At 36.4% G+C, this 25,882-nt stretch overlaps 1 protein-coding gene across 10 annotated transcripts in view; it reads right to left on the bottom strand.

The window, feature by feature from the left end:
- Dscam3 (Down syndrome cell adhesion molecule 3) overlaps window positions 1–25,882 on the bottom strand; it is a 115,025-nt gene that overhangs the window by 9,584 nt on the left and 79,559 nt on the right. For 8 of the 10 annotated variants that reach the window (XM_085481458.1, XM_085481457.1, XM_085481461.1 and 5 more), the window contains 11 exons: window positions 18,983–19,169; window positions 18,221–18,363; window positions 9,047–9,211; window positions 4,029–4,175; window positions 3,720–3,860; window positions 3,104–3,294; window positions 2,155–2,395; window positions 1,772–1,925; window positions 1,536–1,687; window positions 905–1,174; window positions 496–641 (listed from right to left, as the gene is read on the bottom strand). In XM_085481458.1, the coding sequence (XP_085337584.1) occupies window positions 496–641; window positions 905–1,174; window positions 1,536–1,687; window positions 1,772–1,925; window positions 2,155–2,395; window positions 3,104–3,294; window positions 3,720–3,860; window positions 4,029–4,175; window positions 9,047–9,211; window positions 18,221–18,363; window positions 18,983–19,169 (1,937 nt within the window). Of the gene's footprint in view, window positions 1–495; window positions 642–904; window positions 1,175–1,535; window positions 1,688–1,771; window positions 1,926–2,154; window positions 2,396–3,103; window positions 3,319–3,719; window positions 3,861–3,987; window positions 4,176–9,046; window positions 9,212–18,220; window positions 18,364–18,982; window positions 19,170–25,882 lie in introns of those variants that run through there. The other 2 variants (XM_085481466.1, XM_085481465.1) reach the window with 2 other exon arrangements.

Raw genomic sequence — 25,882 nt, 5'->3', positions numbered from 1 at the left:
TGCGCAGTAAATCAGGATTTATGAAACACATGAAGAGTATTTTTTTCATTATTTTGATTAAAATGTGTTTTATTTTGATTAAAATTGCATAATTCTCGAAACAGAAAAGAGAAATGAAAAATGAAAGATATCTCTCTCTCTCTCTGCATATTATTGTATGACCGGTATGAAATATGGTAAAATTCTTTTATATTAAAATTTAATCTGCACTAGATTCACATTTGTTTAAAGAGCATTATTCACGAAGAATGAGTATCCTCTCATAGAACTCTTATTACTAGGAAATACGTATTTTCAAGAGGAGAAATGCGTCAAGAACATGTAGAAAAAGATTATAGAAAATTATTTTTAGTAGATAAAATATGTGCATAGGTTTAAAATGAAAAATTTTAGTTTGTTTTATACTTTTTTGCATTTATCGCAGACATAGAATACGAGAGAAATTAGCGAATTATCTCGTCGTATAAAGTTTACGGGCTGAAATAATATGCTTACGCGAAGGGAAGAAGGCAGTGGCTCGCCGTCTTTCAACCAGGAAATGTAGATTGGAAGATCGCCCGATGTCACGCTGCACGTCACTTGAGCACGACTACCTTCTTGCGAATTCGCGGGAAAGCTGAAGGGACTCATTACTGGAGGACCTGTAAAATTCCCAGGCAAAAAATGTTATATACATTGTATATGTGTTGTCATTTTTTTCACAATTTCACATTTTTCTACATATATTTTTTTATAAATATATAATTAAAAACTGTTACATAATATTTCTTATAAAATGTTAAAAGAGCGATATTTAACTTATCCTCAAAAACCTACATAAACCTATTAATCTCATTCATCTAATTAGCTGTATCGTTTAACTAGTCCAAACTTCAGTGTCGCTCCTTCGCTCATTTTAACTTACTATTCACATTTAGTAGTATATCTCTGTTGGCGGTTTCTCCAGAACTTGCTCGAACTATACACGTGTAGGTACCGCCATCGCTCGGATCTACCGTCAGGATTGTAAGGTGGCCCTCGCTGTCGACCCGTTGCCTGATGTCAAAGGGCAACTCGCCACCATTTCTAGTCCACCCGACCGATGTGATCGGATATCCTGAGTAAGGACACGCTATTGTGATGTCGGCACCGGCGATGGCGCGAACCGGACCGATCGATCGGATGTATGGAGGTCCTAAAAATGGTTTCTTATTATAGAACGGTGTCGAGTTCAACTCGCTTCGAACAACTAATCAATTCTCGTGCTTATTCTCGTTTCTTCCTTGTCATTATTAAATTTCCAAGTTGTATTAAAACTGTTCTTAATATATTATAAATATTATATGCATATAGATAATTTTAATAATATAAGTCTATATATAAGAGATCAATATATGTAAATTTGATTTGAGTTATATCAGTTTCACCCATAAAACACCAAGTTTATCTTGTGAAATTTTTGTTCCATGCTTTCATATTTATTTTACTTAATATGCTTATAGATTTATGTATTTAATATAAAATTATTCTCTGCATATATAACATGTGTGTCGTACCGTAAATATTTAATCTAGCTTTGTGCTCGACAGTCGCCAGAGTATTGGACGCTACGCAAGCGTACAGGCCGCCATCCTCGGTACCCGCGGATGAAATGTTTAAGTGACTGATCACGTCACCGGATTGATCCACATATTGGCCTATCGCGTATCTGCGCGTATTAATTCCCGATTACAAGTTAGCATGGACTACAACGCTATCGATACTGGAATATACAGGTGTACGATCTATATACCTGTGTCCGGTCGCAATCTGACTCAATGGTTCACCGTCGAGTAACCACGTAAAGGATGGCGTCGGTGAACCGGTGGCGGAACATCGCAGGGAGACCGGTGGTCCCGGTCGTAGAGCTTGCTCGATAAATGTGTACTGCAGTTCCGGAACCGTGTCTGAGAAAAAGTCAAGCTTTTGTTAAAGAAATTTTCAGGCGAGACAAGCAAGGTAGACTGTTTTGTTTTTCCGAAGAAATACAAGATTATTTTACATGAAAGAAAAAATCCAATCACGATTAGAGTGGGAATAAAAATTTAAAGGTGCATTAAATATATAAAGAGATGAAAACGCAAGATTAAAATATGAGAAGGGGGACTGGAATGGATATTAAAAGCGCTCGCTGACCTCCGAGCTTCAGTTCAGCGGTGGCCTGTGCATTTTCCTTGTCGCTCCTCACCAAACACTGATACATCCCTTTGTCCCTGCGACCGACGGAGCCTATCACGAGCACCAAGGGAGCCAACAATCTGATCCTCGTGTCCTGCGCGGTCAATACTGGCACACCGTCGTGTAGCCACTCAACGCTCTCGACCGGATATCCCTCGACCGTGCAGTTCATCGTAGCGGTCTCGCCAGAATTAACGACCTGCGAATGACGATGAGCGCATCTATCTCGTAGTTGGACCATCTATTATCTATAATACAATACGCGATTCACATGATAAAGAATAATTTTTAATGCCCCTTTTAATTTTAATTCTTGCGTCATTCTTCTCCACGATGCGTTATCTCTTATCATCTTTAGTACTTACACTTGTTGAGTTTTATTCAATGTTACATTTAGCATGCAATTTTTGATATATGTATATGTATATCCATTTTGATGTAGATCCGTTTTGAATTTATCGAGCATTAGTCATTATTCAATCATCGCTTCGCGTTAAATAGTAATTTTATATTATTGATATTATCGTTAATTAATTATCGCAAATGAAACTGTAGCTTACGTAATCAAACAAATTATTTAGCTTAACCTAGTTTTACATTACTACAGTGAAATGTGAGTACTATAATTTGTAGGTGGATTTAATACCTGATTTTCGAGCTTATCGGGGATAAACGATTTTCATTAAATGATAATATTTATCTCGCAATGATAGAGGCTTAATAATTTTTCAAAGCATATCTTTATATTTTGATTTTTAAATTTCAAGAGAAAAAAAATCTCTTTTTACGTACAACAAACTGTTCTACCATTGTAGTTATAATTTTATTTTATTCTGCTACTATAAAACTCGATGCATTTATAAGAAAAATATTATTCGTTCGAATCGAATCACGAATTTGTTCGTACCTGTACGCGCGGCTGAATCCGAGCGTTTAGCTTTGAAGTGACCGACAAGTGCGTCTCCGCTCGTTGCTCGCCAAGTTGATTGCTGGCCCGGCAAACGTATCTTCCAGCATCCTGCGCGTCTACACGACGAATTTGCATTAAATCACCCCAAAGCTGGATACGACCGAACGACTCGACCGGTATCGAGTGGCCTGCGACAAGACATTCGGATGTATCTGTCCTGTAACGATCATGTCTGCGAAGTTACTTCGATAATTGTACTTGGAGCACTAGATTAGATTCACAATCGAACATAGAATCCTGGATAGCATTTTATAGTACGAATAGAGAGACTTCTGATTAAAAAAAAAGCAGATTATCTGCAATTATAGTTTCACAAAACGCAATATGTTATCAATATTATAACGGCACATCCTATGTAAAGTACATAGCGTATTTTTCCTCTCTTTCGCGATATATATATAATATATTCATTGCGCGACAACGCCTGTTTAAACGTAATGCACGGTATCCGCGCTATCGAGGAATCGATGTTTGAACATGGATGGTAGTTTGTTCGGCGCTACCGTTACGTTAACATAGCTTATTCGGTAAACATTCCCCTAATTAAACCAACCATTAACATCGCGATACCAGGTAAATTGCGGCGCCGGGCTTCCTTGCGCCGAGCACGTGAGGTGAACATCGGAGCCGCTTTCGGCGGAAATAGCGATCTCTGATCGTTGCATCAGTCGCGGCGACATGGAACCAGTCGGTTCTACAAACAAGACCAAAGGATGACACGGGTATCCCAAGGAAGGGGATACATGAATAAGTGGTGAAAAGCGAGAAATCTTTTCTTCTGGCTATTATAGAACGGAAGCTTAATTTTTTTTTGACAGAACCTTCGAGCCTTCTACTCTTCGCGACAGAAATGTCCGGTTACCCGTGACTGTTAAAGTAGCGGGTTCGCTTCTCCTCCGTTCGCTGGTCAGGGCATGCAGAGTTAAACACGAATACGTCGCTCTGCCGTCTTCTGGTCTGGCGGCTCTAATATGAAGATCACCCTGCGAGGTAACCACGAATCTTCCGCCTGTGAACAAAATTGGGTCACATATATAGGTCGAATATACAACGTGACTCGAACGGTTTCTCTGAGCTATAGATTCTCTGACAAAATTAATATCGAGTTTTTTGTTTTTTATCGAAATCGGGAATTTATTAATTCTTTTAGCAGGTATATATAAGTGTCTTTTCTCTTAAATTATCTAGAAATTATTTAAAAAGAAATTCACGATTTTACAAAAAATAATTTAAGATTTTTTAATTTTCAATCGGTTCAGTCTTACTTGTAATATTATAGAACTAATTTTCAATTATTTGTAATACTAGATTCTTCGATTTTCTAATTAGAAAAAATAATATTTTTAAGAAAATAATATAAAATGTGTTTAAACTCGATTAATATTTTTTGACAGAAATCAGCTGATAACTGTCAAAAATATTAATTAAATTAAAAGAACTATAACATATTATTTAAAACATATTACTATTTTAATTTTTAAAACAATTATTATTTTAAAATTTATTTAATAAAATTGATACTTTAATCAGCTTTTGCCAAAAATTATTAATAAAGTAAGTAACATGTTGTAATACCTTATACCCGCACGATTAAAATTTTTTGACAGAAATCAGCTGATAACTGTCAAAAGTATTATTAGTCGAGTTTTAAAGTATTATAACATATTATTTACATATTATTATAATTTTTATAACACATTATTATTTCAAAATTTAATTAGCAAATTTTCGCTGTATTAATATTTTTGATAGAAATCAGCTGATTCAATTGTTAATTTGCTAATTAAATTTTAAAATAATATGTTAAAATATTAAAATAGTAATATGTTGTAAAATAATGTATTATAATACCTTATATCCGTGATTAATATTTTTTGACAGGAATCAGCTGATAACTGTCAAAAATATTAATCGTGTAAAGAGGCAGCAATACTTGCGAGAATTGACTTGCTTTTTTAAGGAGTAAGAATTATTGATGTTGCAATGTCAAAAATATTTGCGAATCTTTTGAAATTAATGAGCTTACAGATATGGCAAATAATTTGACGAATATGCAGAGATCTATGGAGAGATTAAAGCTACATTTCAACGTATATGGTAGTTGATCCTACATCGCTGAATAAAGATTTCTCTCATCACTATCGTGGTGAGGAAATGCTTCTCTCGACTTCGCGATTTATTCCACTTCCTTCTATATCGCGGCAGACTGAGCGAAAATACCATTCGACTTCTCAGAATTCAGAAGCTGGGAAATATCAATAATAAATCCTTGAACGTGCGCGCGCGATTTTGCCCAGCAATATTTTCTCTCGTATTTCAAGTCTGCGGGAATGGGAGAGAGAGTAAAGGGTTATGCAAAATCCTCAGCATCTGTCGATGAAACCCCTTCGGATCACGGCCGCGTACCCATCAGGCGTGAAATTTTCAATTTGGCTCAACCATCGGACAACCATCGAGCAGCTACGGTCTACCGACTTGCTAAAACCGTCTCTGACTATTTCGGAGATTGACCTGCCAGAATTTTTTCTTTTTCCCATCATATCCGGAACATTACGAGTTTTCGCGCGCCTTCTCTTGTCGAGGATAATTAACATCAAAGGAATATTTTCTCGCCGAGAATAGACTTTTTTGTTACATTGTTATACTTTTCGATTGATGAAATAGTATTATTGTTCGAAGGATGAAAGATTGCAAAGCATATATGTTGAAACACGTGTTATTTCATTTCAATCCATCATAATCCATATTAATTTAATTTCTACATGTCTTTATTATTTTTATCGATTTGTTTTTGGTAGTTATATACGGGAGAGAATTTTCTCTTACAATTTATTCTGAAAATAATGGTAATCGTGGAACAATATGGTATTGGAAGAATTTTATAAGAGTTTCTCTGATTAATATTTATACCACGATATAAAATATTAATATGTTCATGGTGAAATTAATCGAACATATTTTATATCTTATTATGGCAGATATTAATATTTTTATTTTTTACCATGATTGCCATGATTTTCAGAGTAAATTCTAAGAGAAAATTCTTTCTACGTATGTTTCAAGAGAGAGAAAAAATACTGTAAAATAGCTTCATTTTTGAAATTTTAAATAAGAGTACTAATGAAACGGACATATATTTAAATGTCGAACATTTATTTTAGTTTGCTTCAAAATTGTGTTAAATTTCATTAATCTCGGCGAACAATATACCCCTTCTTAGTCGCGGTCCGAATAACCCGAATAATTCTAATGACGATATATCTCTGCGCTTGAAGATGTATTCACCACGGATTCCGAATAGTTCTCCTCCCTATGATGTCTAACAAGAACCATTGTCATAGATTCGATATCGTTATGTGTATGTGTGCGTGTGCGCGCGCGCACACAAGTCAATGATAGAAATGTCATGTTCTTCCCGTACAACCGGAATCTCATGTCCTCGAATCAGAGCGCGATATTCGCGACATTATGACATAATAGTTATTATTACGAAGACACTACGTTACACAACACGTATACTGTTATATTTCAATTTTTCCTTATAAAAAATTGTATTTTACTGTCTCTCTTGTCATTTTTCAACATTTTTTGAACTCTATTATGAAATAAAATATGAATGAAATAGAAATGAATACTTGATAGATATCCGAGTATAATTACGTAATATATAGAGATCAATATTTTATAGCGAATTTGGTTGGATGCACTAGTGCGCACTGAGTGAACAAAGATTATTGCACACAATTTTACAATAACATAAGTAATTGAAAAATTAAAATAATTAATAGTAAGAGCTATTATTATTATTCATATTGAACAACAATAATAATAGCTCTTATTATTAATTATTTTCCTTTTTTAATTACTTGTGTCATTGTGAACTTGTGTGTGATAAATCTTTTATATGTATGCACTCAGTGCGTATTAGTGCATTCAATCGAATTCGCTATTGGAGATCAAGAGATTATCTTAAATATTAATTGTGTAAAGTCTGCTTTACATCGAGTGACTTTACTTCTATTACTTCACTAAAAAAATTTGTGTGAAATTAAATGATTATATATAGATTTCTTCTTCGACTCAGCATAATCATGCAATACTGCTAATTGCTACCTATATGGAAAATTACAGATTATATGTAATTTCATATGAAATATATTCTTCTACATATATTTTCATAATTAAAAATATTCCATTAAATATGGAATTGCACATACGAAATGCTGGTAATGTATAAATGATATAAAATAATGTTATACATAAAATGGATAAATGCTTATAAAATAAAGTTGTAATAAAATAAAAAACTAAATTTAAAATTACAAGTGAGTTTTGCATGAAAATTGTAATTTTACCTATATATTTTACATTAATATGTATTTTCATTTAAAAAATATATGGAAAAAATTACAGTGACAATTACGTAATTTTTCCAGTTTCGAACAAACAATTTCTACGTAAAAGCATAAATGTTTAGTGTTCTCCGTGGCAAAAAGAATGAAGGAAAAGAGGGAAAAAGAGCTGAGCGAAAGGTGACGATTCACCCTCCGCACATCTTTACGCGGAAGATCCCTCGCACCAATTTCGGGAAGAGTTCTTTACGAGCGCGACTCCGGTTTATGTCACTCGGTTGACTCGCTTCCATTCCTCTCCATCACCGACAGATATCCTTAGACACCTGCCGGTTGACGGACACCGCGGACAATCGACGTCGTCATCTTCGAGACGCGATACGGACACCGGTGATAACCGGCGCCGCGCGAGAACGTTGACGACACGACGTCGTCGTCGTCGCAGGAGGAGGAACGCATATAGAAGCGCAACATCCCCCCAGATGTGCGGATGCTGGCTTTCGTACATACGGCAATGTTAGCCGCCTAGTTACGAAACAAACGTATCAAGCCCCGACATGACGCGATGCCTCCCATGATATTCCAACGGCACATATCGTATATGTATATATGTATATTTGTATATATATATATATATATATATATATATATATATAGAGTTACGCGAACACACTGGTACGTTCCCGTTACGTGCAACCGAGCGGCATAAATATGTATGGGACATGAATGCCTGAGCGTGTACAGGACGATCTAAACCACACCGAGTTAGCGCACGTACGTGCGAAGCTTGTGCACGCGCGCTTGTGCAACGAATAAGGCATATATGTGTGTGCGCGCCGGATGTTGGTCCGCGAGATCAAGCATTTTACACTCTATGTGCTCTCGCGCTTCGCCTGGCGGTCGTAATTGTGTTAATCCTTTTTCAGCCAAGCTTTCTTCTTGAGTAATTCACACGGTAATATGTGAAAAAAATGTAATACACCCCCTTTTTTTCTTCCTTTCAAATAACGTTAGCCTTGTTTTGTGTTTAAAGATGCGCGAGAAGTCGCGGAAAAAATTACGTATCTCTGATTCGTTCTCACTCCATCTATTTTCATTCATTCATTTATGCTATACGTTCTCGATTATATGTATATTGTACGTTTTAATTAACGCTGATGATTTTATCGAGCCCAGTTTGTGCTCTCGTAAACTAATTTCAATACATTAAAAAATACCTATACATTAGAAAACCGCGCGCATCCAGATCAAATCGATCGTCATCGCGTTTATCGATAAAAAAATTGATGGATCGGAGAGTAGAGAATTATATATCGGAAATTTGTTTCCCCGAGAGAGAGACGATTTACTATAACAAAACGGAGAATTAACGACGCGTGATATATACGCACATATACGGGTATCCGGGTACGTATATACAGCGTCGTCGCCGTTCAAACAGAGGCTTGATCTCGAGATTTAGCACGCGCTATACTTAAAATTAAAATAGCAAATGCGCCGAGATATATTATATATATATATAACTCACCGGTATCTGTGTTTCCAGGTAAGAGAATAGCGTCGTCGCGAAACCAGGAGGTCACAGTGAGGTGTTCTTTGACGTCTTCCCGGGCTGTACAGGACAACACGGCGTTGCATCCTTCCATCACGGGTTGTCTATTTACCCTGACCTCGTATCCGGGTACCGTCAATACTGCAAGTACGTATGAAAAATTACAACGATTTAATTTTGCAGTTAATTACTGCAAATTTGTATTTGCGCGACACGCTGAATCCCCAAGTTGAATTTTGAAACTCTATTAATTGACAATGCGCAATTGGTTAATTGACAATTCACAAGTCAGTAAAACAAACAAAAATTAATCTCGCAAACAATTTATCTCTATCAAATATTTTATATGTATTTTATACAGTTACGAATAAATAAATAAAAAAAATAAATAAATTGTCAATAAATTCATGCAGCCTTGTATATTAATCGTGCTTTTTTACCCTGCAGATATTTTTTTATCAAAATTGTCGAGGCACTCACTATTAGTTTTGTATTATAAAAAATTAAGGCAAAGAATTTTTTTCAATTAAATTAAGCTATGAAGTTTTGTAATGAGTAATAAAGGTTTATTCTTTAAATAATTTTAAGCAGCAGACTTTAACAGAATTTTAATTTCATGTTTAACTACTGAGGAGTATATTATACGCACAGTAAAATGATAAAAAAATTGCAAAAAAAATCGGTGAGAAAAAAATGGATCATTAAAATTAATCAAAGAATCTATATGAGTCAAAGTAAGTACATTTAACGTGAGACATCCGACGTATAACGTAAGAGTTCTGTTATATTCATACATAAAAGAAAGTCGGAGAAAAAGGAACGAGAAACTAAAGCGGGGCAAAGTGACGTAGCGTTGAAAGCGGAAGATGGATGATTATTAAGAAGTTACCACAGGCAGAAAGTGGAAAATAAGACATAGGAAAGTAGAGGTACATACATAATGGACGATCAAACTTATTTCAAGTCCATGAACAATGGCTCCGTTGTAATGCGATTCACCCCGCTGATTCCGTTATTACCGGTTAACTTTATTTATGGCCATAAAATTTTAAACACGTGCGCGTTGTATATATGGTAATATATCAGGAAATTTTTATTTAAAATTAAATCCCTCGATGAAAAAATTTCACATAATCACATGTATTTTTTTTTATTTCTATAATCACATGCATTTTTATTTACAATGATAAATTATTAAATTAAGGCCATGTGTAACGAGCAATACGATATTATTTTATTATTTAGAAGAAAATTCTTAATTTGAAATAATAATTACACAAACGTTTCGAGCTCTACTTGCTCCTCTTCAGTGCGCAAAAAAATAATGATAATAAATAACGATAATAAATAAATACATACATAAAATTCTAATAAAAAATCCGCAATACATAGTCAATATAAGTTATATAGTTAAGTCATAGTTAAAACGCAAAATATATTTACAATGAATTGAAACCATTAAAATAGTTCAACAAAGTAAGAACCCAATTAGAAGCAAAATGATTCGTCCGGTTATTCATAAAATATTTTAGAATTATTAATAAAAACTCGGAGTGACACTTATACATTGCTCCAAACGAACCACTTATCGTTATTTGACGAAAGTCCCTCGATCTGGCAATGATTATGTCCATCCTCTCCAAATTATTTGATATTTGTTAACTGAATTTAGAGAATTTATTCAATTGTAAAATAGGATTCCAAAATTGTTCCGAATAACTTGAGATGACGATGCTTCCAATTGTTGTTGGCCTTATTGTTAGTACTTGACTGTCAAGTACTAACAATAAGGCCAACAACAATTGGAAGCATCGTCATCTCAAGTTATTCGGAACAATTTTGGAATCCTATTTTACAATTGAATAAATTCTCTAAATTCAGTTAACAAATATCAAATAATTTGGAGAGGATGGACATAATCATTGCCAGATCGAGGGACTTTCGTCAAATAACGATAAGTGGTTCGTTTGGAGCAATGTATAAGTGTCACTCCGAGTTTTTATTAATAATTCTAAAATATTTTATGAATAACCGGACGAATCATTCTGCTTCTAATTGGGTTCTTACTTTGTTGAACTATTTTAATGGTTTCAATTCATTGTAAATATATTTTGCGTTTTAACTATGACTTAACTATATAACTTATATTGACTATGTATTGCGGATTTTTTATTAGAATTTTATGTATGTATTTATTTATTATCGTTATTTATTATCATTATTTTTTTGCGCACTGAAGAGGAGCAAGTAGAGCTCGAAACGTTTGTGTAATTATTATTTCAAATTAAGAATTTTCTTCTAAATAATAAAATAATATCGTATTGCTCGTTACACATGGCCTTAATTTAATAATTTATCATTGTTTTTATTGTCATACGAGCTTGAACATTGGTATGTGATGGTTTGATTAGGTATTAATTTTGCATTGCATTTTTATTTATTTTTATATATCTTTTTGTTATAAAAAGTAATCAAAAAGTCCTAATAATTACATATGTAAACTAATGATAAATATTTTCGAAGTGCACACCATTTGAATTTGTATAAAATTCTATTCTTGTACGAAAACTTGTAAAGACTTTTTCCAACATGTCATTTTTAATGTTATTGACGATCCTTTTAATAACTGCATGCTATTAAATCTGACACTGTTGAAAATATTTATCATCAGTTTATGTGATTATCAGCACTTTTTCCATTACTTTTTATTAATAAAATAAACTAGTATACAACCATTTTATTTATATCCATGAAAAACTGCAGCCTTTCCTCTTTCCAACAGAAAATGTTTGTTTGTTTGTTCAATAACTGCGTGTATTAAAAAATGACAGCTATTTTCCTATGGGACACTGTATTAGATTCACAAACATATTTGACCTTTCAATATTAACACACCATTATTTTACTTATTCAATAAGATGCGTCTTATTCCCGATTAGGGTACACGAGACACATTCGAGGTACGAGAGACAAGACCTCTCCCTAAATCTAATCACTCTCAATCTAAGCACACACTCATACATCAATATGTAACAAGCGATGCTCGGGAACGACGCTTAGGTCGCATATCCCATTCTCCAGAGATACACTTGGCTCTTGCACGTATACACCCTCCACTCACACATTCCTCTATAATGAATGTTGGCACAAAGTGTGCGATTAATTTGCCGCATTTGCATCTTCAGTTATATTAACCATGTAATCGCTAAGCGAATATGATAACCCAAAATCTTATTACACCTATACCGCGTATCCCATTGTTATCTTGAAACGTGTGTTATCTCACCGATACGTTGATTTTAGATAGGATATAATTTAGGGAGTATAGTCTTTTATGATTGAAACAATATATGCTCTGTATATATCTTATACTTGTAATATATTGTACCTTTATGTTATGCAACCGAGATTTAAAAAAAGAATCCTCGGAGTGTTTAGTGGAAAATTGGAAAATAAAATTTAAGAACATTTCAAGGAAATTTGGCACGAGTTTTCAGTAGTATAATCAAGATGTACAAAAAAACTGAACACTTTATTTTCTTTATCAAGTCCATATAATTGCATGTTGATGAAAATTAATATATATATACATTACGAATATTAGATACAATATATTCTCTTATATTTGTGAACGCTTAAAATCTACTTGAATAATATCTAATAACTTGAATAAATAAGATGAAATATTTTTTACTTAAATAGTCTCGACTGCTCTTTTAGCTGAATGTTTAGAAGCGACGAAAAATTCACATTTCCAGGATTTTGAAAGAACAAACAAAATTCCAGAACATTTCAAAGATTTCAAGACACTCCTGATTCTTTTAATAATAATAGAACGTATCCGCTTTTATTGTTCGATGTTTCACGAAAAAGGGGTCTTCGAACCCCCTTTTAGACGCCAGTTCGGGAATTGGGTGGCGAGAAGAGGACGACGACGAAGGAAGGGTGAGTGGTGTACGTACGTGACGATAAAATTGAGATGCGCCGGCGAGAGGGAGAGAAGTGGGAGTGAAACGAAATGTGCAAATAAAGCCAATATGCGCGCGGATCTCCAACCAGGCGGGCAACGATATTTCCACGAATTTCTAGAAATCGTCGGAATTAACTTTTCTCCTCTCTTCTCAGCTGGAGAATCTCGACAGCCCGCCTTCTCTCTCTCTCTCTCTCTTTTTCTACCCTTATACTCTACCCTAGCGCGATTCCTCACAGGGCTCACGGCTATCTCTGATACCGTCACCCATTACCCGCTGATGCAGCGTGAAAACGCACGTGCATTTCGTGGCGTATCGGCTGCATCGCCGCCACAGGCGTGTTTTACCAAAACTCTCGTGTGCGGGATCTTGCGGAAAGAGAGAGAGAGAGAAATGGTAGATTTTTAAAATCGAATCTTCCGGAAATGGATCTTTCTGCCCTGGGAACCGAGCTGGGAATATATTGCCACTTATATCGCTACTAGCCAAAGGGACCCGTCGAAAACGAGGCGAATAGATACACATATATGTCTACTATATATCTAAAAAGGATGAGATAAGAATAGCGAAAAAAATGTAATAAACGGTGGAAAGTTTATTTTTCGAGAAAACTGAACCTGATGTAAATGTAGGATATCGTGTCTTGAAAAATCTAAACAATTGGATTAAAACACATAAAGACCAGAATGATGACTCCAGCAATTCGAATGTTGTATATAAAATCAATTGCAGAGACTGTGACGCAACTTATATTGGACAAGCAAAAAGACAAACGTACCAGACTTAACAAACATAAAAACAATTTTAAATTAGACTCTGCAAGACATTCGGTAATTTCTGAATATATTTTAAATAATAAGCATACTTTTGACTGGGAAGGGACTGAAATATTAGATCATGAAATCAACTATAATAAAAGACTTATTTCTGAAATGTTATACATAAAAGAACATATGGTCTTAAACATAAGACATCTAAGAATAATTGTTTCAACCATTGTAATTAAATCGAATGATAATCGAAGTTTCGTCTTTACATAGCTTGCGAGATTATATTTAAATTTCTTTATTATATTTTATAATTGTATACTTGCGGTTGATTGTATTGATAAAGACCTAGTAAGGTCGAAACGTCTACATTTATATTGTGAATAAATAATTTTCAATTATCCTTACATCTAAATTATTTTGGCTCGTTTATTTGGCCTACTTTTTACGTTTCATTAATTTTAAATTTTACACGAGCGTTAATTTGTATTTTTATTGTTATAATTCAAAAGTCAGATGTAATTTCTTAATTACGCATTCCAGTGTTTTGCTACATGTCCCGAATCTTATTACCGTACACATCCGCGAGACAAATTTTCTCTCTCGGGCGTTTTTCTTAAAAACAAAAACGTGCCTCGCGCGTGATTAAAACTGTCGACCGTTTTCTGCGGAATTACACATACACAAGCATTTATCGTCCGAGAGGTTTGCGGACCTTTTTCCGTCCGGGACCATTTCTCGGGAACTAGTGGCTGGTTGCTAATGTGGTTACGTTCTTTTTCTAGTCGCGCGCACCTTCTCTTTCGTTTGATAAAATGGAGAAAATAAAGAAGAATAAGAGCGGTACGTTGGAGAATCGTCCGTCTGCGCGCGAAAACGGGTGATCTCTCATCGTGCGGTGGGCAATAATTCTTTTCTATAGCACATCCCCCATATAGCCGGGGCACCTGTATAGAGAAATACTGTTTCGTCGCGAATTCTACGGCCAAAATAAATATACTGTTATATACGCAAAGTTTTTAGGGATCAGAATGTAAACTGCAGAATATATATATATACGAGAAATATTTAATCTCTACGAAATGTGTGCATTTTCTAGAACGCATTAAATTTTTCTCCCGGAGCATGTGCATACACTTATTTAATCAGTATAAAAAGCTCTCTCTTTCACATCCAATCTAACATAAGTTTTTCCGTCTCGAGTTTTAAGTCTCAATTTACATTTGTTGCATGGAAAATGAGGTAATTATATATTCGTATTTATTCGGGATTAAATTCATAGCGCGGTGAGAGAGAAAGAGATAGACGCTATACATATACTATCTCGACGTTAAATACTCTCGGGTGATATATTTTTTTGTTGCCGCGCGGAGAATTGCAAAGTACATGCATGATATATAAGACTTCAACGGTCTCTTGTCGTACGCATTTCTCGCGGTATAACCTTCCGTAATGAAATCATTTGAAATGAAATTAAGATTAAGCGAGCTGACATCCGAGAGCGACGATTATTCTGCCCGTTAAAGTCCGCGCGATATACATATATATATAAGCTTTGAAATTTTTAAGACGCGACACACACTTTTTCAGGCATTATTATTCCCCGGTATATAACGAGAGGATAATGAATATTCTCTTCGCTGGTGGTTCCCGAGAGTGTTTCTTCTTCAAGAAGCGCAGCACCGGACAACCTTTTGGTACCGAATTCCTGGGGCTCGTCGAAAAACGCGATTCTCGCACACACAAAAGGGGATTTCGACAATGACTCCTCCCTTCGCTCTCTCTTCTTTGGAGCATAAGTCCTTTGGCGAACACGTGGGGACAGCCGATGTCATTTTAGATAAGTGAACCGTTCCTTTTCGGCTCGCTCGTTTCAGAGGGAGCACCGCTAGAAGATTCTCCTTGGCTCGATGTTCCCGTGTATAGAAGAAAATAAAGTGAGATAGGAAGGGCTTCTTAGATAATCTTCAACTTGCATTAATGAACTCGTGTCGGACGATTGTTCGAGAATAGTAATTAACACTTAACTATTATTGCATAGAATATACGATGTATAATTATCTTCGTTTAGGAGTCTTCATTTTTTTTAATAAAAAAAAGTACGCATATATATCGGTTAAATTACGTACGCGCTAATGATGTTACACATTCGAAGTTAAAATTTAATTTGATTTCATTTCCTCATTTATCGGAAATTACACGCTATTCATTAGCATCGACGGGAATTTTTTTCCCTCCTCGATGCTCTGACGCTGATGGAAATGATGGGGAAAAAACTCCAAACAAAAAATGCATCACTGTTAAAAGTGCGATGTCACTTCCGAATTCATCAAATCGTGTTATTCCCCGAGATTCGGCGGAAAAACAATCGCGATTTATGTCGGCGCCATCGTCATACATCATTTTGGAACTATATTAAAACTTGTTTGCTCGAGGAAAGAGCGCGAGCACAGAATGGCTTGATTATTTATGCCTATACTTCGGAGCGGACTGCGAACTTTTAACGAAAGCGTCGAGAAGAGGAGATAGAGAAGAAGTTCTATATCGGCAGACGAAGGGTCCATGAGGGGCAAGGACGAGGTGCGGCAAACAGATATTGATTGGACGTTCTTTCATCGTCCAGTGACTTTGCGAAGAAGAAAGATAGGCGGAGAAGGAAAGGGAAGTTTCGAAAACCACTAGCGGCGAAGCGAATTTTTCTTCCCGTTTTAGTCGAATCATCCTGGCAGAGAAAAAAAAACTTCACCCCAAAGTTTTTCGATCGAGAGGGCTGGTGAACGTATTCCGCTTCGCGCGAAGAAGCGGCTTTGAAAGAAGAGAGACAGCCGCCTTTCCGGACCGGCATCAAAGGGTATTTGGATTCCTCGCAGTTTCTTCCAATTTGTATATACGTGCCGCATTGAAATGATGTGTTTCGTCAGAAAGCGCGTATCGAAGAGATACTTGCATGAATATACAATTGTTTGTCACGCGGCATTTTAAGATTGTCATGGTATATATTTCCCGCGAAACGTGTCGCGATCTTTGCTGCTTTGAACGTCGGCAGACTCTTTCGTGTCGTCTATCGCGGCTGTTTTTAAAATAGTAACTATCGCCTGAATTTTTGACATGAAACTTCTCTCGCGGCTTGTGTGACGATAGCCGGGGTCTTGCAAAAATCGACGATGTCTCTTCTCGCCTTTCCTTGCAAGGTTAAAAACCCGTCATGAAAATGCCGTTGAGAAAGCAAGCAACCTAAGTGCAAGGTAAGCTTGGGTCCTCGTCGTGAAAGCGATCGATGTTTACCCATTTAAAAGGTTACATACACCGGCTAAAAAGCGAACAAGCATGTCGCTTGCTTTGCTGTCAATAGAATCTGCTATGCATTTATCATTTCGCGATTTGATTCGCTCACGATCTATCTATCGTTCGCTTTTATCGTCACAATGGGATTCGAACAACTTTGCTGCGAAACACGAATGTCATTTAAATAACGTTGATAAGATATGTAACTCGCGATACAATTTTTTTTTTTACATTTTTATTTGATTTTTCTCCCTGAGAAATTCCTTCTTTCAGCTCCCGAAACTTATTTCAGACACGAAACAAATTTTTCTTTCTTTCATCTCAAGAAACATTCGAGGAGAAAGAAAGAGACGTATTTTCGATACTGCTAATATCGATAGGGATAAAATGTTTTGAGATACAATCGACGTTATTACATCAGATCTTCCCTTTTCGATCCGTTATTCGGCTCAAGAGTAAATGAAAACGCGAAAGAAAGATCCCTTTTCCGATTGGAATCGTGGAGTATGTAGCCGACGTCGGCGAATTCAGCCGCCAGTAGTAATGATCGGCTTAAAATCAGCCATTTAAATGATGGCTCACGTAGCTTCGACCGGACAAAGTTTTGACCCTCCTTGGGTCTTTCAGAAGCTGGCGGAGAGACGCGCCCACGTACTCGGAGATCGAACTTCCTCCGATACAATTTAACGGCTTTCAACCGTTTCCCCTTCGGTATTTACTCGGATCGCGCGAAGCCTTTCGGTTGAAAATGCTAGGTGTTGGTTCCGACATAATGGGATAGGGATTCGTTATCTCCGAGTCCGATATTGCAACGAATCCCAAACGAAGAAGGATAGTTTCTTCGATAAATGATGAGATAATCCGTAAATGTATTTACGTAGCGGCATCAATCGACTGTCGAGTAGTGAGTACTCCGGTTCTAATTCTCGCGAACTACTTTTCCACTCAAAATAGAAAGCTACTTCCACGATAAATGATAAAACATTTTGAAATCTCTCTCTCTCTCTCTCTCTCTCTATATATATATATATATATATATATAATAAAATAGAGAGTTTCTACGAGTGAGTCTACAAGACTATGCTTTCGCTTCCTCAGAGGGATAAGACGTGGATAAGATAACTTACCAGCCCGAAGAGTGACCTCGCGAGAAAGTACGGTTCCGACGGAGCTGGTCGCGCGGCACCTATATCGGGCATTGTGGACCTCGGCTCTAAAGTCCTGAGCCAGAAATGGCGGGAAGTATAGCGTTCCGTTGCCCAGAAGTTGTCTGAAAAAAAAGAGTATTGTGTCGAGGAAGAGTAGAGAAAAAGAACATTTTGGAGCGATCTCGTAATATTTTTAAAAAATTCCAAACCTAAATTTTGTTTAGGCATCTGACATTTGAAGAACCTTGACTCTCTGGCTTGATTGAAAGGGGAGTAACGCCTCGAAAGAGAATTTCTAGGAGAGATTGTCGAAAATGCGATCGCAAAGCGTAGAGAAAAAATTTTAGAGCGATCCCTCATAGCATTTTTAAAAAATTCCAAATCTAAATTTTGTTTAAGCATCTGATATTTGAAGAACCTTGACTCTCTGGCTTGATTGAAAGGAGAGTAACGCCTCGAAAGAGAATTTCTGGGAGAGATTGTCGAAAATGCGATCGCAAAGCGTAGAGAGAAAAAAAGTAGAGAAAAAATTTTAGAGCGATCCCTCATAGCACTTTTTTTAAACTCTAAATCTAAATTTTGTTTAGGCATTTAACATCTGATTTGAAGAACCTTGACTCTGGTTTGATTGGAAGGAGAGTAACGCCTCGAAAGAGAATTTCTGGGAGAGATCGTCGAGCACGAAAATGCGATCGCAAAGCGAGCTCGAGCCAAACAAGAGAATGTTGAGGCGTGACTTACCTGAGTCCCGGAACTGCCGTAACCGATCTCTGATCCGGGCTGGTAATCCACGTGACGTGCGGCGTTGGGCTGCCGTGTGCGGAACAGCCTAATTGGGAGCCGGTGGTATTTGAAAAGACCAGGGTGCTCGGCGGTTCCAGGATGAAGACCGGACCTTGCTGACCGAGCGCAAATTTCTCGCTGCACCCTGAAACGGAAAGCACATCAGCTCGTTAATGTTGTAATATGCCGCAGCAAGGGAGAGAGACTGCGCGGTCAATGAGACGCGGTCAAGCGAGATTAATTTAAATTGACTAACTTATATTGTCTTTCATTCGCTCAATTTTTAACAAGCCCGCCTGATGAGAAATTGCGCGAGTTTACTTTACACTGAGGCGGTTAAAATTTCACGTTTCAACAGGCCCGATTTGATAAACAACGGAGAGAACTAGAGATCGATTTGCGATCTCGAGATATGAAGCTATTTTAGAGTGTGTTATCGTTATTTTCACATATAGGTGTATCCGAAAAATGGTTTTCTTAAACCGCATACTTTATAAGTCCTCTTAATAGGTAATGCTTTTTGGAATATCTTCTTAAATTGATATATTTTTTTGCAACTGTAATTCCGCAATAAATAAATATAATAAAATTAAAATTTATAAGTTTATCAATTAATATTAAAAATAATAATATAATATAAAAATGTGTATTTTAACTATGTCGATACATAAAAAAATATTTATTATATGTTTAACATTTAAATATATGTAATAAATAATAAATGTCTGTTGAGAGAATCCTTTTGGCGCTTATTTTAATGGAAGATATTATAAAGATATACTTTATTGACAAATGCGCGACTAAAAATCTTCTCGCGCATTATAATTATCTAAGAATCGATTTCCTCCGCTCCTTCTCTCCTCCTTTTCTTATTCTTTGCATATAAGGGAGGCATTTCAGGTCAAAAAGCGATATAGCTCCCTTCTTGATTCGCCCGCGGATTAAACTCGATGTTGAAACGATTATTCGATTTGTTGGTTGGTAAGCGCCGCGGATAGAATTTTATCTTTTGTCTCGTCGAAGCGGGCGGAACGACCTGATTCGCGGAGCCGGTCTAAACCCCACGACGTATACATTGTTCGCATCCGAGAAACCGGAGAAATCAATTCCGCTAAGCCGAATTCGACCTAGATTTCGAATCGATTCGAGACCACGCTCGTTCCGGGATTAAATGCACGCCGGAGCGAATGGTCGCGTCACTGCCCGATAGCATCTACCAAATATTTCATTCGAAATCCCTCGGATTAAGAAGCAACGCGCGCGAGAGCGCTTCTATAATCCGTTCCCGAAAACGCTGAAAGCTACATTTACATATAATGCAGGTTTTTGCCCGATATATATCCAAGTAAAATAAACGCCCGCCGGCGCGACTCGTTGCTTATTCAGGAAACAAAATATTTCAACCGCCGGAGCTATATGATGTCCGCACAGTCAACACTAGAGAGAGAGGATTGCATGCAGTCGTTCAAAGTGATAAGTTATCTATTTTCCCGCGAATATATATTTATATTTATATTTATGTATTGGAATCTACGGAAAAGGATATATGACGCGTAGGAAAAGAGGCGTGGTGCTTGGATTGCTGAAATATGCAAAATGCACGATTACGGAATGATCGAAGGAGACGTAACGAGAGGACAAAGTACAAGACGGCGAGAGAAGGGCGCGCCGATCAAGCAGATCGATTCTATCGTTGCAAGTCTGGAATAGGAACGGAAATAATTCATGGAATGAATTATTTAGAGACCGGCGCGACCTAGCGAGCAATGCGGTTTAAAATACGATTTCACGTGGTTTAGATATCAATGTATCTGTATGACGAAAATAAAAAGGAAATTTCATTAGAAACGGAGATCAATTCGAAAAAAGGCGTCAAACCTATCTAATGATACATATTAGAGCGGACGCAACGAATCAGTAAAAAGTCGCGAACTTAACTCAATTTCGTCTTTATTGTTCAATGTTTTTCATCTAATTGTAAGAATAAGAGCAATCATCTGTCACAGAGAAGAACTGTCACATTTTATGCAAATATATAATTATATATAATATCTATTTGAATTTGCGCGATATAAATATATATTTTTAAATGCGAGTTACTTTCGATCTACTTCGGCGAGAAAGTCTTTCGTCGAATTATTCGCGCGCAACAGATATAACCATCGAAAATTCTCTTCCGCTCTCGCGTATGTTCGCCCTCTTTATACCGAACCATGCACTTCGATGCATAAATTCTCGCACTGTTGTCAGGAAGAATGTGGACACGTAACCACCTGTGTGTTTGCTCGCTCTTTTCAAAGAGTAAAAACCAAACCGCTCTAGATTGTCAATTCCGTTAGCGAGTCTATATACACTTTTATTTACGCTTTCATTCTTGACGAATAACGCGCGATTTAATGATGCATCGCCATTTTTTTTCGATATAATTGATATCCTTAAGGTGCCTTTTCACACGCAGCATGCTGCAGCAGCGAATCAGTCACATGATCAAAAATTAGAGCATATTTCTTTGTTCTCTTATTATTTCAAAGTTAAAAGTACAATTTTTGCGTTTATATTTTTATACTAATCTATTTTATTCTTCAAATCCATTATTTAACTAATATAATAATAATACTAATTAGAATTAACTAGTTGCGTGTTCTTCTGCTTTGCTGTCTTTGCTGTTTGTTCAATTCAACTTCACCAATAACAACAAACTGCTACGACAGTATGCTGCACATGAAGTGGTACCTTTATCGTTTCTGGAGCTCTGACAGATTTTTGTCACACATTGTATTTACAAAAAAATATACAATATTATAATAAGATATAATAGAATAAAAAATATTATAATAAGACAGAGGGACATATTACGTATAATACTAATTAGAATTAACTAGTTGCGTGTTCTGCTTTGCTGCCTTTGCTGTTTGTTCAATTCAACTTCACCAATAGCAACAAACTGCTACGACAGTATGCTGCACATGAAGTGGTACCTCTATCGTTTCTGGAGCTCTGACAGCTTTTTGTCACACATTGTATTTAAAAAAAAATATACAATATTATAATAAGATATAATAGAATAAAAAATATTATAATAAGACGGAGAGACATATTACGTATAATACTAATTAGAATTAACTAGTTGCGTGTTCTGCTTTGCTGCCTTTGCTGTTTGTTCAATTCAACTTCACCAATAGCAACAAACTGCTACGACAGTATGCTGCACATGAAGTGGTACCTCTATCGTTTCTGGAGCTCTGACAGATTTTTGTCACACATTGTATTTAAAAAAAAATCATCATGAAGTGGTACCTCTATCGTTTCTGGAGCTCTGACAGATTTTTGTCACACATTGTATTTAAAAAAAAATATACAATATTATAATAAGATATGGTATAATATAATAAAAAAATATGATAATAAGACGGAAGAACATATGCAAACATTCGCCTACGACGATGCTCTCTCATCTTTCGTACCTGTATCATCGTGGATGAGCGAAAGTGGAGGAGGGAGTCGGCTGACACAAAGCTTTTGAAAAGCCGTCGCATTGTTTTTACATCGCGTCGTCGCGACTGTGTCTCAAAGTGTGTCAAAGGAGCGTAACTGTATGACGTAGAGAGAAGCCCCTGCATACACACAAAACATTCTCCCTCCAAAGCTTTTTTTCCATCCTTCGAATTCCAATATTTCTTGCGCGTCGTTGATACGGACGCGTCTGCGCGTTTGCATTCACGAGGAGGATGTTTTCTGCTCATTGGTCGCTGAAACGTGAACCCAATTTGCGATTCGGCCGGGATTTTTCCGCTACGGCTCGAAAGGTCAGAGTACGTATAAAGATTGCACGAATGAAAAGTGTATGTGTCCGGGCGAAGCGGGATTTATTCGGGGAAACAAGTTACACGTTAACTATCCATGCACTCGTTGGGGCTCAGGAGAGGACTCTTACATTTTTAAATTATCTGATATATCATTTTTAGTATACGAGACGAAAATTGAATATTTAATGCATCGGAGGATACGGTTTCGTGTTTACCGCGATACGCCAATTGATTTGACAGCGATGCATAATCCATATTGCAGGCAGAATACCCTGCATGGTTCGCATGAATCATAAATCCAATGTACATCAATTATGTCAGTGCGGAAACGATAAACGTCATATTCTGATTTAGGGCAGACTGTTCGAGATAAATGTTGAAAAGGTCACGTTTCTTCCATTTTATTTGTAATTTCCGGAACGTCTCTCTCTCTCTCTCTCATATATGTCGATATGTATTTCCCACTAAATGGATACCAACGTTTCAACCACCTCGCATTATCGGCTCCCGTGATAGATTTACTAGAGAAAATTCTAAGGTATACCTAGACGAAGGAGGCTGCTGATGCGGTCGAACGTGCGCGACAAGGACGGAACGAAGAGTCTTACCAAAGTCGCGACGAGAGAGTGGGTGGGTAGTCAACGTGAAAGATCGTAATTGCGAATTCGTTGACCCGCGACTCGAGTGAGCTTTTCCACGGGAGAGTCGCGATGGGGTGGCTGGGAGTCGAGAATGGAGGAAGAAAGAGAGAAATAGACAGGAGCGAGAAAAGCGACACGATGGTGTTGGTATGTACAGGGTGTCGCAGACCTATCGTATCACACGTTAACGAAAGATTCCTGAGGCGATTTGGAGACGATTTTTCCTCAGCGAAAATGTCCAGGCACCAATCATTTTCGAATTATAAACGATTGAAAATAAAAGCTTTTTTGTAAACTAAGCCTTGTAAAAATAAATTAACAAATCTACATTTTTTAGTTAATTTCGGGTAAAATTTACTTTAACATGATTTCAAAAATTGGGAACATTAAAAAAATGATGGCTTTTCTCGACATTTTCGCCGAGAAAAAATCGTCTCCAAATCGCCTCAGAAATCAACATTAACGTGTAATACGATAGATCTGGGACACCCTGTATATATGTGTGTGTGTATGTCTACGTGGAGGGGTGCATGCACGGGAAAGGTAGATAAAAGAGAGAGGATGAGATAAAAGGAGATGAGGAGGACGACACCCCCGAATGAAGGGATGTGTAACTGGGAGGAGATGGGAGGTGAAACCTGAAGACAGGGTACGAAGAGAGGATACCGCCTCGCTGGTGGTGGAGAAAGACGTGGGCAAACAGACTTTGCAATCGTTTATTTTTCTGGCAATTATATCTTCCCGTGAAAGGAATCCGAGCTCTTTTCACTCCGTATTTATTTCTGTCGTGAATGCGTCGCGTGTCGTCGAGCCTATACACTGACGGTCCTCAAATAGTGGATTCTCCAACGAGGGAGGAAAGCTAAAGGCTTTCGCGGTATTATGAGACTCTCGATTTAGCGAAACCTATTCTTCATCGTCTATTTAACGACTTGATGCAATTTGACGGAAACGATTTAATGACAATTTCTTCACATCATTGGAAAGAAATTCTTCTCTCTTGGAAACGTCTTAATTTGTCTCTTGTCTGCTAACAGCAAGATCAGGGTGTCCAGCAGACTCAATAACGAAAATTCCCTGATTTTTTCAGATTTTTCAAAATCAGAAATTAATTTTTTTCCTGACTTTTTAGTATTATTTTTTCCAAATATATAATTTGCATATATCTATATGATAAATCAATCAAATGTTAAATCATGAAATCCTTGAGATATTTTTGTCAACAATAAAAAGATTCGGAAGTAAAACAAAAATTTAAATCAATTCTACAATCTGCATTATGTACGATAATTGAAACAAACATGTCATTCTATAAACTATTTAAATAATTTTTTTTATTTATATTATATCAAATTTTTTAGTTTTGTTTCTATCAAACATATTGAAATAAAATAACACGGCGATAAAAATATAAATCAACGAATGCGCTGTAGATGAATCGATTTTTAACACAGAAAAATTAGCGTGCTGGGAATCAAGGAAAAGTTTATATTTACTTAACAAAAAATTTCAAATTATTGAGACAAGTGTAGAATAATGTGAAAAAATCCAGATAAATAGCAAAATTTCCTGATTTTTCCCTGACAATTCCAGATTTATAAAATTTCCTGACAATGCCCGGTTTTCCAGATTTCCCTGACCGCTAGACACCCTGAAGATGTAAATAACAAAAGTTTGAGAAAATTGTTGAAAAAATTACGAAAATATATGTCGTACATAAAAATCTGATATATCTTTAATACAAATATTTATTCTATTCGCGAAGAAGATGCCTAATTGTCTTGCGGAAAATTACAGGATATTTCGCGCGCCGTTTCATTAACAGCGATGAAGCGTCGTGCGAAAGACAACTTGACGACGCGATCGATACAACGATGAAGATTAATGATTGTCTGGCCAAGTAATTACCGCGTTTTATTACTTGCGATGTGTAACTTGGCGAGAACGGCGTCTCGTATCGTATCGTATCGCCAAGATTGCGATCGGATTCGTTATATATAGTACATACATATATGCCCAAGGATCGAGTATTATTCAACAGCATTGCTACGCAATCTAAGACAATCCCGAGCGTCCGCAACGCGATCCGTATAATTCTCCGAGGATATAGCACAGGCGACTAATTCTCGTTTAATACGTCCATATGCATAATTGCCGCTCTCTAGCGGGATACCTAAACTTTCCAAGCAGCATAAACGCGGTTGAACACAATTTATTCAATATTAACCGAAGGCTTGTATTTTATTGTATCCTATTTAATTGATTCTGTAATCTGTAATTAATACAGATATATATATATATATATATATATATATATATACACACATGTGAAATCGAAGTATTAATTACATTTAATTAAATGATTGAGATTATCTGCCACACAATAATCTTTTGGGCAATAATAATAATAC

Source organism: Nylanderia fulva, unplaced genomic scaffold, assembly GCF_048542155.1.
Source record: "Nylanderia fulva isolate GAGA-0341 unplaced genomic scaffold, ASM4854215v1 Scaffold18, whole genome shotgun sequence".
Lineage (NCBI taxonomy): Eukaryota > Metazoa > Arthropoda > Insecta > Hymenoptera > Formicidae > Nylanderia > Nylanderia fulva.
The sequence above is the reverse complement of the archived record's forward strand: the minus strand, read 5'-3'. Positions and strand labels throughout refer to the sequence as shown.